Source organism: Trachymyrmex cornetzi, unplaced genomic scaffold (genome assembly GCF_001594075.2).
Source record: "Trachymyrmex cornetzi isolate Tcor2-1 unplaced genomic scaffold, Tcor1.1 scaffold299, whole genome shotgun sequence".
In the NCBI taxonomy this organism is placed as follows: domain Eukaryota; kingdom Metazoa; phylum Arthropoda; class Insecta; order Hymenoptera; family Formicidae; genus Trachymyrmex; species Trachymyrmex cornetzi.
The window spans coordinates 1603265-1619880 of record NW_017297680.1 but is presented as its reverse complement, the minus strand read 5'-3'; the positions used below and the strand labels follow the sequence as shown (position 1 = coordinate 1619880).

General features: G+C 30.2%; 1 protein-coding gene across 1 annotated transcript in view; it reads left to right on the top strand.

Moving 5' to 3' along the window:
- The first annotated feature begins 6031 nt into the window (after nucleotides 1-6031).
- Nucleotides 6032-16616, top strand: part of LOC108762367 (nose resistant to fluoxetine protein 6-like) — a 13380-nt gene continuing 2795 nt past the window's right edge. The window contains exons 1-11 of the mRNA XM_018509333.1: nucleotides 6032-6376; nucleotides 9605-9849; nucleotides 10615-10808; nucleotides 10924-11024; nucleotides 11330-11557; nucleotides 11671-11884; nucleotides 12071-12236; nucleotides 12449-12528; nucleotides 12610-12705; nucleotides 12774-12903; nucleotides 13761-13935. Of these exons, the coding sequence (XP_018364835.1) occupies nucleotides 6160-6376; nucleotides 9605-9849; nucleotides 10615-10808; nucleotides 10924-11024; nucleotides 11330-11557; nucleotides 11671-11884; nucleotides 12071-12236; nucleotides 12449-12528; nucleotides 12610-12705; nucleotides 12774-12903; nucleotides 13761-13935 (1846 nt within the window). The 5' untranslated portion in view covers nucleotides 6032-6159. The remainder of the gene's footprint in view (nucleotides 6377-9604; nucleotides 9850-10614; nucleotides 10809-10923; nucleotides 11025-11329; nucleotides 11558-11670; nucleotides 11885-12070; nucleotides 12237-12448; nucleotides 12529-12609; nucleotides 12706-12773; nucleotides 12904-13760; nucleotides 13936-16616) is intronic.

Genomic DNA, 16616 nt, shown 5'->3' with positions numbered 1-16616 from the left:
GCAAAATGCCATATTGTTCTGTATATAGTAAATTTTCTTTAAAAAATTCATGAAATTGAGCTAATTTTACGGCCGGTAAAGGTAAAACCCCCCATAATGCAAATAGAGATGTATTCTTTCGCTTGTTCAATTGTTACAGCCAATCAGAGCAATCTTGGCCTTTATTCCGCTATTTTTTCGGTGAATTTTGTTTCAATATGCCTGCTATGAGAGTAAAAGTCAGTTTCATGTATAATAAATAATCAGTATTATTTGTAATATAACAACATTTGACAATCTTTATAATATGACAACCTTTGTAATATGACTTTTGCAATTTTTCGTACAACATGTCGACATTACTACTTATTATTTATCACTTTATTGTTTTTAAAAAAATAACTAGCATTTAAACTTATAATTTACATGAAGACCGCAGCTACTACCACATTATAGTAATTTTAAATATAAAATTTTCTCCGTGCACCTGTGTGGGATATATATTTTTAACAGGCAGGATTTATATCCAAAACATACAAAGTGCGCAGATTGAATTCAGTGCACTAAATACAATAAACGCATTACATAAAATATGTACCTCATGTCATAATACTTGTAATGTATCTGGGAAGATTGTAATTATTATTTATTACTTCATATACATATTTATCATTTTTATTCCTTAATAAAACTTTATAAACGCATTTTATAAGTTATTATGTCATTTTACGTCTTATTTATACGCATTATTTGTAAATTTTTTATGAGCCATACATACCCCCCACCCCTCTCCCTCTATGAGTAGCCATATATCCAACCCCTATAGGATATACGGCAAAAATGCAAGGGTTTAAAAAAGTTCATTTTTTAGTACGAAATATAAATATTTCGGATTTCTAATATTTTTTTCATAATAATAGACAGTACAAAGTTTTTACTGATACAGTTCGTTTACTTTAAACACAGTAAATAATTAGAAATGAGATCAAACTCAATATGTACTTAAAAATTCGAGTCAAATTCAATAATTTAGTTTTATTTTTTAGGATTCGAGTAATACTCATAAGAAATAATATTTCATACTTCATACTTGCAAAGTAATCCCAACTTGCTGGTTTCGAATCTTACATACGAGTACCTGCAAGATTCGAAATATACTTACAAAGTACTTTTTATCGTACAAAATCGAATCTTTTACAAGTAATACTCGAACTCTAACAGGGTTATTAACGAACAGAAATTAATGCATTTTTTTTACTTTTAAGCATTTCGAAACGTTTTCAAGGTACATTTCAGCATTTAATTATAATTTCTTGGACATGTTATTACACGAATATATGTACATTTAAATGTTTTATTCACTATTTGAAGAAAATGCCAAACTCTCTCGTGGCCTTCGATTGTAATGTCTTAGTAACACCCTTTCTATAAGTTTTTATATTGAAATAATTATAAAAATAAGCGAAACGTATTCTTTTATACGTGCTGAGAACGTTAAGGGAGTGAAATCCTCTCTTGAAAAAATCGGTTTTTTTCTTTCGAAGCGAATATCTTCGAAATTATAAGAAATAGAAATAATTTTTCAGAAACGTGCTATAATCTTACTGTTAGCAACTTTAAAATATAATTTTAAATTATTAAATAATCCAGAGTGGAATGCTCTTCATACAATTGTGGTCGTTTTGCGGATATTTTTTTATGTTACGGAAGAAATTAGTAGCGAGATGAATGTAAACTTATCGAAAATAATAGCTATTAAAAAACAATTAAATATTCTTTTTACATGGATTTATTAATCCATGTAAATTTATTAATTCAAATTTATTTTTCGAGGTACTCATAGAAGGTTCGAACTTATTCCGTTTTAGGTTCGAGTCCACTTGGAAGAACTATTTTTATTTTTCGAGGTATTCATAGAGGTTCGAATCTACTCGGAAGTACTGCTACTATTTTTCGAAGTAATCGTGGAGAGTTCGAAACTTCTTCAATAGATTCGAACCTACTTGTAAGATACTTTTTTTTAATCCCATCGCTATAAATAATACTTAATAAATTAAGTTTTTGATAGGTGCGGCGTATATACCGGAGTGACCCTATTTAAATTTATTATGTCGACATAATAAATTTAAACGATTTAAGAGTATCAATTAAACATATATTTAAATATCATTTTTTTTAAATGCTTAAAAATTATTAAAGGCATATATCTTTCTCAGCCCGTAAAATAGCTGGTCATGTTCACTATTTTTTTTTTCCAAGAAAGAAAAGGCACATGACGATCGGGTTTTTTTTATATTAAAAAACATATTTTAGATTTATAAATCAAATTTTATTAAGGTATATAAAATCCCCTCCTCCCCTCCTTTATCCCCCTGCAGTTCCTAGAAGCTGCCCGTGCTCGACGGGACTTAAATCGCGATACCATGGAATGGTCTTTGGCCGCTCATCTGAAATAAAAAATCAAAATTGCATCTTGAAGTTTCTTAAATTTACTCGTATTTGAACCATGCTTTTTTTAAATTTCGAATATAAAACAAAATGGCGGACATTCAAACTTTAGGTATCATTTTTCGCGTATTTCATTCCTTAACTGTATAAAAGAATATAAAAAATTAAGATATCAAAAAAATCATGGGTCAAATACTATAGAATTTTATAAGCTTTCAGACAAAAAAAAAGGGAGGGAATCGGTTTAGTAGTTTTCGAGATATTTATGGTACCGATTTTAAAAACGTGATTTATCGAGATAAACGCGTTCAAGTTTTGGAACACTCACGCTGTACACAACATATTTTATCTTTTTATAAATATCTATTCATAAAACAAAGATTCTTAGTATTCTTTTTTTTTGTTCATTACATAACTTAGATAGAATGAAGCAATGCGCTCAATCTTAGGTGCGTATCTCTATCTTAGTTATACAATTAATGATATTTAAACCAGTGAGAAACTGGATTGATGTTTATCTCTATCTTAGTTATACAATGAATGATATTTAAATCCAATGAGAAACTGAAAGAATAAAATCTGTCATCTTGACAGATAAAATATTACAGAATTATACAACAATTGCAAAACAGTTCTTTCTGCTGAGCCACTGTTAATTTTCTTTTCAAATTTTAAATCTTTTAAAAATAATCTTTGTCAAGATGACAGATGTAATTGATTGCGTACGAAAAATAAAAAATTTTAAAGTATAATCAAATTTTCTATTTTTTATACGCAATCAATTACATCTGTCATCTTGACAAAGATTATTTTAAAACAGATTTCGAGCAATATCTATGGATTCCGCCGAAACAGCACAGAGAATCTAAAACATCTTTTTAAATCTCTGAATTATGAAAAATATTTTTCCTTCGTTCCATTTCTGATATCAAAATCATTTTTATTATAAGGATGGTAATCAGTTATTAGGTCACCGATACCGACATACCTTGTTTTTAGACAACCTCGTTTTTAGACAATATTTCTTGAAAAAAAAAGATAAAAATAAAACTTTAAAATTATAAGTACAAACTAAAAAATATCTTCCATCAGGAAGTATAAGTAGTTTTTACGGTGAGTGTTCATAACAAGATTTATATAACTTGGTTTTTCTTCTTTTTTCCTTTTTCTCTCATATATATATGGATCAATAATTGGTTTGCATCATATATAATATACAGATATTTCAAGCTTTCGATCTGCTAATCGTTGAGAAGGAAATTTTGGCCTGGACACGTACCGAACATTCAAAATTTACCAAGGACAAATGCCAATTAGTAAATATTTAAGAACTTCCGGAACAATAATTACGTATCATCTGAAGATGGCTTAATAATAAGCTGAAACATGTAATGTAATGTAATGTATTATCTTTTCAAAGCTTTGAGCAAATTTTCATTGTATTTATGTTAGATATATATATTTTAATAATTTAAAAATTAACTTGACTCTTATATGTCCTTTTTGCGTTGAATTATATAAGTAGTTTTTATAATGCTGTTCGCAATTTCGCAGTAATTAATTTTTTCATAAGGTAAGCAGAAATGAGCGTCTGACAAAATGGGCTCCAAAACTGACACAGTAGTGATACTACAAATTCCTATTATTTTTTTTTCTTTTACAGGAATTATCTGAATAAAGTACCTACAAGTGAATGTATACGAGATATTCCAAAATCTTTTCACTTCATTATAAAACGTTTTTATTTAATTATGTTCATATTTTTTCCTACTAAAAAAAATCATGTAATAACGTTACATGATAAAATCATGTAATTAAAATTAAAACATATAAATCACATAACGAATTGTCCCAAATAAGTACGTGATTTTTTAAATGACGTAAAAAATCATGTAATAACGTTACATGATGAAATCATGTAATTAAAACATGTAAATCACGTAGCGAATTGTTCCAAATCAGTAAGTGATTTTTTTAAATGACGTAATTTGAAAAATCACATGATAGTAGAAATAATTTTATCCATCATGTGATTTTAAAGTTGTCAAATTTTAAAGAATTCAATAATAGAAATAGAAATAAAAAACATATAACCATGTGATATTTTAAATTACATAATACCAAAAACTCTCGGATTTGGAACAATCTGTTACATGATTTACGTGTTTTAATTACATGATTTCGTCATGCAACTGTGTAACGCGATTTTTTCAGTAGGGTTCACGCTTTTCTGCAAGATGCAAATATGTAACGCGATAGTTTTTCAAGAGTTTTCCATATATACTATTGTTTTCAGCTCCAATAAAGTTATTTGAAACTCTAAAGCTACATTATAAAGATCAAGTTAGCTCATGATCTGTTTTACAGACAGGTGTGGCGGTTTATACTGTACCCCAATTTTAAATTTAAAATCGTATTATGAAAAAATTAAGATAAAAAATAATATAAATAAAACTAATTTAGGAAATTACAAACATTTAAAATGACGTAATATTATCACTAATATAGTGACAATTATTTAAGCTACGCAATTTGCAAAAGAAAATCGTAAGAATTTTATTTTCGTATTTGTAGAATTCGTATTTAGCTGATTTGATATAGAAACATTACACGAAATAAACACACAAATACACGAGTAAGAGTTTATACTTCTTTAATTAGCTAAAAAGATAATTATTTTATTAGTATTAATAAAGTACAGCAGTTAGTTTTTGAGAAATAAGGAGGTATCACTTTAGGAAACCTATGTCAGTATCGGTGACTTTCCTCTACATTTAATATAAGATTAATATTAGCTTAAGTATAATCTGTGATTGGCTTATGACTTCTTACAATGTCATAAGAGAATCACTATCATAATCACAGAACTATAGCACAAAAATTTATCAAATATTTTATTGGTTTTTTTATTAAAAAATGTATGTGGTTGAAGTTTGGAGCGATCTTGGAGCGAAAAGTAAAGGTGACTACACATAGAAATAACAGACAATAGAAAATCACGCATATATACATGTGTCCAAAAATTTGCAATGTACGTCCAGTTTCAAACGAAGATCGCGGTCCGCTCGAAAATTTCCTACGCTTGCCCCAGGATTGGAACCAAAATGTTAAAGCTCGTGTGCAATGTCTGAGACTACAGACGAATAAAAAGAAATAATTGATTCAGATCGTGGCTCCGGAACGTCTCCGAATAATGGCAAACGCCCGCGCGATCGCTCGAACATGCGCTCGAAAATTTCCTACGCTTGCCCCAGGGATTGGAACCAAAATGATGCAATGCACGTAACGTGTATGGTGGGACTCCGTTATGACGTCGAAAAAGTTGTCGCGGGAAGGGCGTTTCGTTTTCCACTACAAATCCGCTAACTTCTCTCTACATAAACCAGTCTTCTCCCGGTCGTCGAATTTCTGACCAATATTAATCTGCATTATACAAATCAAATGGAGAATATTTTCTAATAAAACTCCAAACATTTCACTAACGTTTGCACGGACGAAGTTAATAAACAACGCGTTTTTAGTATACGATTCATCGGGATAAACGTGTCTTCTTTATCTCGACAAAGAAAATAATTCTAGACCTGTGCATTAATGAAATTCTTTACATGAGCAAAAAAATTCTTTACACTTCACTCTGTTGTATTTCTGAAATTGATCACTTCATGGTCGGTATCGATCACAGTTTGCATTAACGGGGAAGTAAATGAGATTGTAATTTTTGGATTCAAAAACATGCATTATATCGCGTTTATTTCGTATGTCTGCCATTTCGTCACGTTATTCTGCGTTTCTGCACAATTTCACGGTTCTAACGGAAACAATATTATTCATTTTTTACCCGCCTACGCCATCGCCTCGAGAGCTAGTCTTCTCGGTTCGGCAACATGTGCAACGGAATTACGAGATTTCCTAGACGCTGTTGATCAACGGATTCTGTGGGGTTTAAAAAGTAAGTAAAATTCTTAATCATGATTAATTTTTGATATTTATTGGATCCAAAACTAAATGCAAAATTAAGAAAGTTAATCACATGTACAGTCTCGCATTTACTTCATGTTGAGTTGTTTCATTGTATCATTAGAGAATTAACTAAACTCCGAAACTGAATCGATCTTGTGCTTAATTTTATCTATGTTTATAAAAATAATAAATTAGGTGTGTGTTGATATAAATAAAAAAAATAAATCAGGAGATATATATATATATATATATATACCTTTTTTAAAGGCTTGTAATTTATTTAATTTATAACCTAAATTTCTAGTTTCACATCAAATTTATGATAAATGTACTTAAATTTTATCGTCAAAAGTTAGCAGTCAATAATAGCTATATTTTGTTGTACGTGAAATTTTTTATCAAAAGTGCAGATTTTGATAATTCATAAAAAGGATTTCTAATATGAGATATAAGGGTTTTCTTGTGTGAGGTGGTATCTCATAACGGGAAATTAAGGAAAAAATAAAGATGAGCTTTTTATACACGCTTTTATTATATTATATACAAGAAAGAACAAAAAATTTAAATGTTATACATAATAATTATATAATTTTTTGATGTGCGTATGTAAATATGTGTATGTATGTGTATGTGAGTAATCTTAACAATAGAATCATCATTTTTAACCTTTCGTTCGACAGTATGCTTTGAGACACTGAATTGTTTAGATGCTCTCATATTAGCTAGGAATATCCTGAGTCCCTCCCCGCTATCTCATATTAGGACTTTCATGCCTTGCGGTTTCACGATCACCATATCTAATTTTTACAGTTAAACAAATCATTATATCACGTGTTTTCCTATGAATACGGTCTTACTCTATCACTGGATGCAGATTTTATTACCCAATATTTATTTTTGTATAATAAAACAAGATTTAAAGACTATAATCTCAATAAAATTTGACAACATTCGATTTCATAAATCTTTTTTGCAACGACTACACGCATCATCTAATAATGAATTTTCTACTAAACAGATTTCACGCTAAGAATACAAAGTTCATGATTGAATGAAACACATGTGCTTGTTAGTTCAGCAGAAACCCCGCTATCTCATATTAGGAACCTATCCCATAATAGGCGACTTAACCCTACTACGTACGTAATCCCCAGAAACGCGTGCCGAAATGATTTATCAAAATCAATAATTTGAAAATCCTGTATAATTATACATGTTTATAAATATTTATGCATATTTATGTATGTTTATTTACATTTGTTTTATGTTGTTCACTGAATATTAAATAAGGATAAATGATGTAACATGCGCATGATCGTGTATGAAATAGATGCACCTATGGACAATCATTCGTATGTCCGTCCCGGTAAAAATTTTTTATGTATGAATATGTATAAATATGTATAAATATGTATAAACATACATAACACGCATAAATATTTATAAACATGTATAATTATAAAGTATTTTCAAATTCGCGCCTATGAAGTACATCATGTACATCGCATGCGTGAAACGGAATGCATCCTATTTTCCCACGTCCATGGACGTGCTGATGTGATTTGGATTTAAAATGGACGTTCTTGGGATGTCCAATACTATCTGGATAAGTAAGAACTGCACTTACTATCTAAATAGAAATCAAATTGTCTCAGACAATCATGCACGATTATAAAACAAAAACTTTTATCATAGATGTGTTTGCAACGAGATGTTACAGCAGACTGAGCGGCAGTCGCTGCTGCATGGTCAGACATAAGACTCTAGATATATCAAAGTAGTACATTTTTTTTATCTCAGCCGAAATGCAGACAACTTTCTTCTTGGCTATTTCGACCAACATTTGTGACCTAGTTCAATAAGCGCTTAGTATTACGTCTCTAGACCAATAAACGCTTAGTATTATTGGCATCGGGTATATGGTTAGTAAATAAAAAATGGAGGACCTCTCAGACAGCACATGATATTATGCTAACATTCATTATTCATACTGAATGTACTGTGATTATACCGAATAAACCAGAAATGTTAATGTGACATCTCAGAAAAATATTATTTCTTGTATATTGTCAAGATATATCAAATATAATAACTTTCGATTTTGATGCTGAATATACTGCTATCATATTGATTATACCCAAGACGTCTCTAAATTATTCTTGATACTGTCATGTCTTCCAATGTCATCATGTCATGGCAGTCATGGTGTCAGTTTCGCGAGACCACTCGAGCAGGACGGACGTATGCATCATCTCACCCATTTTTTAAAAAGTGTTTCCGGCTTCGACTGTGCATTGTGTTACATTATTTGTCTTGTTTACATCATTATTTCGTCTCATTCACCGGTTTGAGGTAATCGAGGTATCATCTTTGGTTACATGATTTATTTACGATTCTGGTCGGAATTGTCGCCATTTTTGCGGCGAGTACCATCAATTTTGCAATATCTCAGCAACATTCTTTCAACGTTCTATGCTGTATGAGTATTAATACATCTCATGAGGTTGCGTATTGTGTATATCTGTAGTTTGGAGAACGTTACAGCTAAGAGTACACCCTCTCTTGTGTACACAATTAATCAAATAGATATATTCCTATATGTACATCGAGTTTTGAATACTTTTTAACAATATCGTTTATATTAAGAAGCAATCTGAGTGAAAGTTAGTAATAAGTCGCGAAACAGAGCGATTAAAAATTATCTTTTGTAGTATTACTTAGTCACAAAAATATTTCATACTTGTTATTACAAATTATTTTTTTTATATTTCTCCAAATTTTACTTGTAAAGTGCGTAATAATAATGAACAAAATAATGTTAAAATTATATAATTATGTTTTGTAATAATCATTGAAACTACAGTAGTGAATCAAATCGAGACAATGTAAAATTAATATAACTAAAGAACATCTAAATACGAGATATCTAACAGCATTTTCGATTCAAGCGAGTTTACACTGATTTGGGTTGTGTAATATTTTCTTATTGGTTGACGTTACACGTTAGGAGAGCATACAATGTCATTAATCCAACCCAGGTTGGTGCAAACCCGCTCGGGCCGAATACGCTATAAGACTTGTCTTTTGTAATTAATAGTGATCTTGCCTTTAGCAATTAATAAAAGACTCAGTGATTAAGTAGCAATGAATAAAAAACACTACGTACTAGAATGTTGTTACATAAATATAATAATAATAGTGTATTTTTGTCTTCAAGCATTGGATTCTAGTGGGGGACTCAAATCAGGTTTCCTTTATGGAAATAATTTTTGGCTTGGCAGTCGTAGTCAGTGCCTCGATATTATGAACAGGACTCCCTTCGAGATCGCAAAACGACACATATTAAATAACACGCGATACCGCGATCCGCAGAATGAGTTCCCACCTTTCCAACTGAATTATTTCGTTGCTTATATCAGACACAACAGTACTCTTCAGTATCACATCAATATATTCAATGAAGTAAGTTATTCCTTCTTGAGATTATCTAGAGTATGCCATTAAAAAAAAAATGATTATTTTGTAAAAAAATATCAAAACAATATGTTTTTCCGGAACATTAGAAGAGTATTTGGTTAAATTTTCAGATATCTATACTTAATGCTTTCCAAGAAATCGATTTTTTCTTGAACAAATTAACTTTTTTCGACTTCAATTTGTTAAAAATTATTACATATAAAAAATTGTGTTAAAAAACATATGAGAATATATTAAATGACTATTTAAATATCTGAAAAACCAAACTTCACAATTACTTTTGCAAAATTGTGAGATTTTCAAGGCATAATCGTATAAAAAAGAAGTCGGAAGTATACTTCCCGCTGGCAGTGAAAGAGTTGAATGGAAACCCTCATTTTTTATTGCATATTATTAGCTTATCTCGAAAGCTTTTCAAAACACTATAACAAAATATTTTTTCTTTCAGTACTTTTTGAGTTCTATGACTTGAAAGTTACCGTATCGTCGGCATTGGTACCTATTATCTAAGATGTCTAACTGATGTAAAATCTTTTAAATGTTGTTCATGACCTTGATAACATTTGTCAAGGTCGTAGCCTTTTAAAGTCGATACTTTTATTTTTATTTTTAGTGTAAATAATTCTTTTTAAACTTTACAACTTTTCCCTGAAGTATTTTTTTTATAAAACTTATATTTTTCGAGATATTCAAGGGTTCCGGTATTTTTTATAAACACCGTATATAGAAGATTTTATATATATATTTTAGGACCAGATTACGCTCGGCCTCTGTTTGCCCGCATCCTGTACCATGAATAACATAAGTTTCATTCTAGAAGGAATATTTAGAGATAGAGTTCTTTTAATCAATGATCTCTATTCCATGGATCTCAGCCTGATCCAAGTAAAAAACTTAAAGGATGATCACCAATGGCTGTTAAGTGGTGCGATACCTTTCATATGGTATGTCGAGTAACATAAAGACAAATAAAATAATACATTAAATTTTTATGTCTCTTCCGAGAGTTTGAGAAAGCGATGAGAGAGATATCTGCACATATTAATTTTATCATTTCAGTGTTGCTTTAGTGTTTTCCTTTGCCATGATGATAAGCGGTACAATATACGATATATTCATATATCAAACACATTTAAAGGCAAAGACTAAAACTGTCGTTAGTAAGTATATACCTAACTAATTGCAAGACTTTCTGAGCTACTTAGGTAATGGATTATTTGTAATACTGCTTTTGTTATATTCCTTGTATTTAAAAAAAACACGCTCACGTTTTACACACTGATACAATTCTACTAAATTGGAATCATTATTTTAATAAAATTCCGAAATGCAAAAAGATTTTATTCGGACCGAATAAAATCTTACTAATATATGCTAATTATATGCTTGCTAATAGTTTTCTTATATTTGACGGCAAACATCTTTCGCAATTTTTAATGAATACAAATTCTGAATTGTGATTCAGACGAAGAAAACACTGTCAAGGAGCTGCAAACGACTGATTTGTCGTCTTCATGTGAGAAAAGTAAAATCGAAAACGCATTAATGTGTTTCTCCGTTTACACAAATACGAAGATAATATTTAACACAAAATTGGACACCGAAGAAATAGCCGTCATTCACGGCATAAGATTTCTGACAATGCTTTGGATAATCACAATTCACACCGTATTTTTCACATTGGACTATTTCGGTAAGTGTATACTGACACAAATGACTGTATGTACACATCAGCAGACGTAAATAATCACATTTCTTACGACACGTCATTTCCCATGCATAACAAACATCGTTTCACATATATAGACAATAAAATATGGATGTTGAGAACTGTCGAAAGTGTCCCCATGCAAGTGTTGGCCAACGGAACCGTATCGGTTGACACTTATTTCTTTTTAAGCGGATTTTTATTGGTTTACACGAATTTAAAAAATAAAACAGACAAGGAACGAATTAAATCATTTCATTACAAAGAGAAGCTAAACGAGTTTTTTGTCAGCATAATGAAGAGATGTATCCGGTAAGTTTCTAATGGTATATTCTTAATTTACACAAACATGAACAAAGAGGACGATGTAAACATGACAGCATCGATGATACATATGAATAAAACAACAGAAAATGCGATTTAAAAATACACTTTAACAATGAGCCAAATAATAATTGTTTCTTTATAGTTTTTAAATCTAGAAATTTTTCTTTTAAGGTTAACACCGGCATATGTAATGATGATAGGAATATCGCAATTGACCTCAGTTTGGTACGACAAGACTTCGCAATTCTACGTTCATGAGAGACCGCACGAAACTTGCGCAAAATACTGGTGGAGAAATGTCTTGTACATACATAATCTATTCGATCCTAATACGATGGTACGAACGTCAATCTAGACTATGTTCCAAAATTTATTACCAGTACTGAAAATCTATAGTGCACGTAACGTAAATTACAGATTTTCACTACTGGCAGAAAATTTTGGAAAACAGCTTTAATTATAATATCATTAATATCATTCTGGCATCACACACTCCGAAGGGTGTAAGAGAGACTCCTTATTCCGAGTTATAATGAAATGTTTTTATAGTGCTCGCCCTGGAGTTGGTATCTATCGTGCGATATGCAATTCTTTATAATCGGTCTGGCGCTTTTAATTCTGTCAACTGTGTAAGTTAAACGATCGTTGACTGTGGAATGTTATATATTTTCAAAGCATGTATCTGAATAAATAAAAGCTATAAATTTCAGCTATTTTTACGTGGCTGTTGTCATACTAAGTACAATTTTGATAGCCTCGGTTATCCTAAGTGGTTATATCTCATACATTTATGAATTTGTTCCGACGTAAGTTGCAAAGCATCTAATTAATTGTAAAACTAATTAAGTAAATAAGCACTTTTTTATTATTACAGTTTGGACGAACAGTACAGACTTGTAGATATCTTATACATTGTACCATGGATGCGAATTGGTCCATATATCATTGGAATGATTACAGGTTACATTATAAAAAGATTTAACAAAAAAATAGCCTTGAAAAAGGTAAAGTATACAATATTTATTTTTACATAAGAGAATTTGATGTAACCAATTGTTGGAGTTGCGGAGTATGTATATAAGCTATCGATTAATAAAATTCAGATGATAATTAGAAATTGTTATTTCTAATTTTGCTGAACGCGGATTTGAAGTATCCATAATTATAAATGGATTAATATCAGATTAATTTTTACATAAATTTTTAAAGTAGCTAAGTTTAAATTATATCTGCATAGTTATACATATGTACACACATATATATTTATATATACATACAGGGTGTTCCAAAATTGTTTCATTAAGTACTTTTTGAATTATAAGGCTTGAAAGTTACAATATCGCCATCATTAACATTATGTACGGCGACTAACTGACATTATAATTTTTTAAGTGTTGTTCAGCATGATAACGTTTGTCAGGACTCTTGAAGATTGTTCCTTTTATTTTAATGTTTTCACTAAAAATGAGAGGAGTAACTTTCAAAGGATAAACAAAGCCCAATAAATAGATCTTTTTAAACCTTACAAGTTTACCCAAAATGCTTTTCTGTACAATTAACATTTTTCAAGATTTTTCAGGATTTCCATACTTCTTCTCCACCCTGTATATGTATACTGAATAATCATTTATAAATTAAGACACTGATTTTTCTCACATTAGAATTCAATATAGCTGAAAACAACATGTATATAATATAGAAAATATTATATAAATGTATAAAAGCATTATTGAACCCACATCCAAATTATTCTCAATACATTGGGAATAATATCGCTGAAATTGCTGAAAATTGTTAAGATCTATATCAGTTGACCTGTTTTAATATACAACATATTAAACAAAATATATAAATTTTTCAGAATGTTGTGATTTTATATTGGGCTCTTGGTGCTGCTTGCAACATTTTGGTGTTATTTGGTCTTTACAATCGACAAAAATCCATTCTATCTACTGCTATCTATGTTGCATTAAGTAGAACAGTCTGGGCCATAGGCATAGCATGGATTGTAATAATGTGTTGCACTGAGCATGGAGGTTAGTTGATTTAATAATGGTATTAAATAGATATAAAAAATAATCAGAATATTCTGACTCAAGAACTTCTTAAAAATAAAGATTGCCAGAAAGGAAGGGCTACGAGGCAAAACTCGTTGTTAAGTGCTCATGATTAATCTACATTTAATATTTATCGGTTCATATAAACATTAAATCATACAAACGTTTCAACTTTCATCAGATCCTTAGTGTAAAACAGAATAATTGAGCTAATTGAAAATAGAAATAAAAATAAATATAAAAGGATCGCAAATGGAAGCGTTACGACCGTCTTTGGCGCCCTACGCTGGAATTTGCTTTTACTTCCCATTACAAGGATTTTTAAGTCTCTGAAGCACCAATCCACCGCCAGCGATAATCAACCAACAACTTAAAAAAAAGGAATTTCCATCAATTTGCATAACACGGGGATAGGAATACAATAAAATTCATATTTTCTTTTGTAATAATAATTTGACGCTTAATGCAACGTACTATATTATATTATTACAACATTATATTTTCTGACTTAATTTTTGAAAATATTCTGGTTACATCATCAAGTATGTTTACGTAATTCAGTTATGATTACATAATCAAGACTGATTATGTAATCACAACTGTTCGTCAATTCTTTTTCAATTGATATCATATCTAAATCGTATGATCACGTCTGCTTCATTGTATTTCTCAGATAATATTTTATTATTATAAAATTTGAAATAGATGCTTTTGCAGTCACAGACATTGGCGTAATTAATAAGATCTGTGACGCTTTTGCTAAATTTGAAAAGATTTCTAGAAAATCACTTTTAACTAATTCATTTAAAATACCAAGTAAGGTAGAGCTTTATATTTACAGGAGTTGCACTGGCTATTAATATTTTGCGCTCCTCCAAATTTTACCATTTACGCTGGAGCGTACCTGCTCTGTGCCTCGTAACGTCTCCGGTCGCAATATAAATTGGTTACATATATTACATAATTTATGTAAAAAATGTTTATGACGTCATTAATATTAAAAGTATTTATAAATATGTAAAATACAATGAATAATTTATAGGCTCAAACGAATAAATCAAATAAATTAACTTGAAGTTATGCCTATATAAGCCAACACTGGTTGTTGATTGTGCAATTTTATTACAAATTTGGAGATTCCAATTACATATAATTCGTAAACGTTTCGACCTTGGTTTAGGTCATCTTCAGTACATCATATTGTCTGCTATTCGGTCATCTTAACATCTAATTATGGATCACCGCTATATTACGTACACTTAATTTCCATGTTAACTATATGTGAATCAATGTATCCTCAATTAATTATATTTTAAATGAATTCGTCCAATACCAATGTTAAGATAAATTCGTCGAATACCGATGTTAAAATAAATTATTATTACTCACATGTATTTGTAACGGTGTCTTAATTCTAAATTACAATAATGACTCTCCTATGCAAAGCATTAATATATAGTCCCTGTCTTAATTGCCGTGACATCAAAGTATTATTCAAACGGAAATTGATCTTATTTAACAAGAGATCAGACGATGTTGTTCATATCACTGCCGAATTTTATCTGTACTAAGTACTACATTACAACGCTGTACACAATAAAGCCACAGTTATCGAATTACGAGGTCAAAACAATCATAAACGAACGAATCAGCGAAAAGCAAAATACATCTCTGAGATCAACACAATTTAAAAATATGTCATCACATACAAATTCGTTGTGTTATAACTTATAATATCATGTACAATAGTTAAAAATGCGTTAGAATAAGAAGGCGATGTTGGGGCACTGTACAATGCCCATAAAAAAAAAAAAAAAATTCAGGGCCTAAAACAATGTCAATCTATTATGATAATCTCAAAAATAAGAATGCCCAACAATCACCATTCTTATAAAGTTCAAATTGATCACATTTACGTCGAAATTATCAAAATCAATGAAAATCGTCAGTTTCAAAGTGTTACAAATTCGAATCAAGTAATCAGTCATAAAGATAAAAAGTTTTTCCAACAACAAGCATCGAATTATGTCGGAGTTTAAAACTTATATTAGACGAGTACGAAAAATTAAAGGTAAAACGGTAATAGTTCATGAATAAATTAATAAAATGGTCTCAAACGTTCTGCTTATTTTCAAACATTTCAACATACATTTGGTTCAATGAAATAGTATCATTCTGCATGTTCAAGCCTCTTTTTTGTTTCTTGATGTGAATCATTTCGGAAGTCAAACGTTTTTTATAATTCGACTCTCTGTCCAAAATTATAACTTTTTCCCAATCAAAATCGTGTGTATATTCTAATCTATGGTCAGTAATCACTGAAGGCTGAGTCGTATTCCTATTAATATGTCTATTATGTTCTTGTAACCTAGTTTTCAGCATTCTTTTTGTTTGGCCTACGTATGATGCATCACAATTTTTACAATTTATTTTATAGACTACATTAGTCTGTTCTGGCTTAGATAGTGGGTCCTTATGTACTCTAATAAATTGATTGAGTTTATTTATGCTCCTAAAAGCCATATCGACACCTGGTATCTTCTTTATAATGTTCTTAATTTTATCAGACACATTAGGAATGAAAGGTAACGTAAAAAATCTCCTAATGGGCTCATTGTTGTTATTGTCTTCCTTGTCGTCAACTTCATTGAGTGTATCAA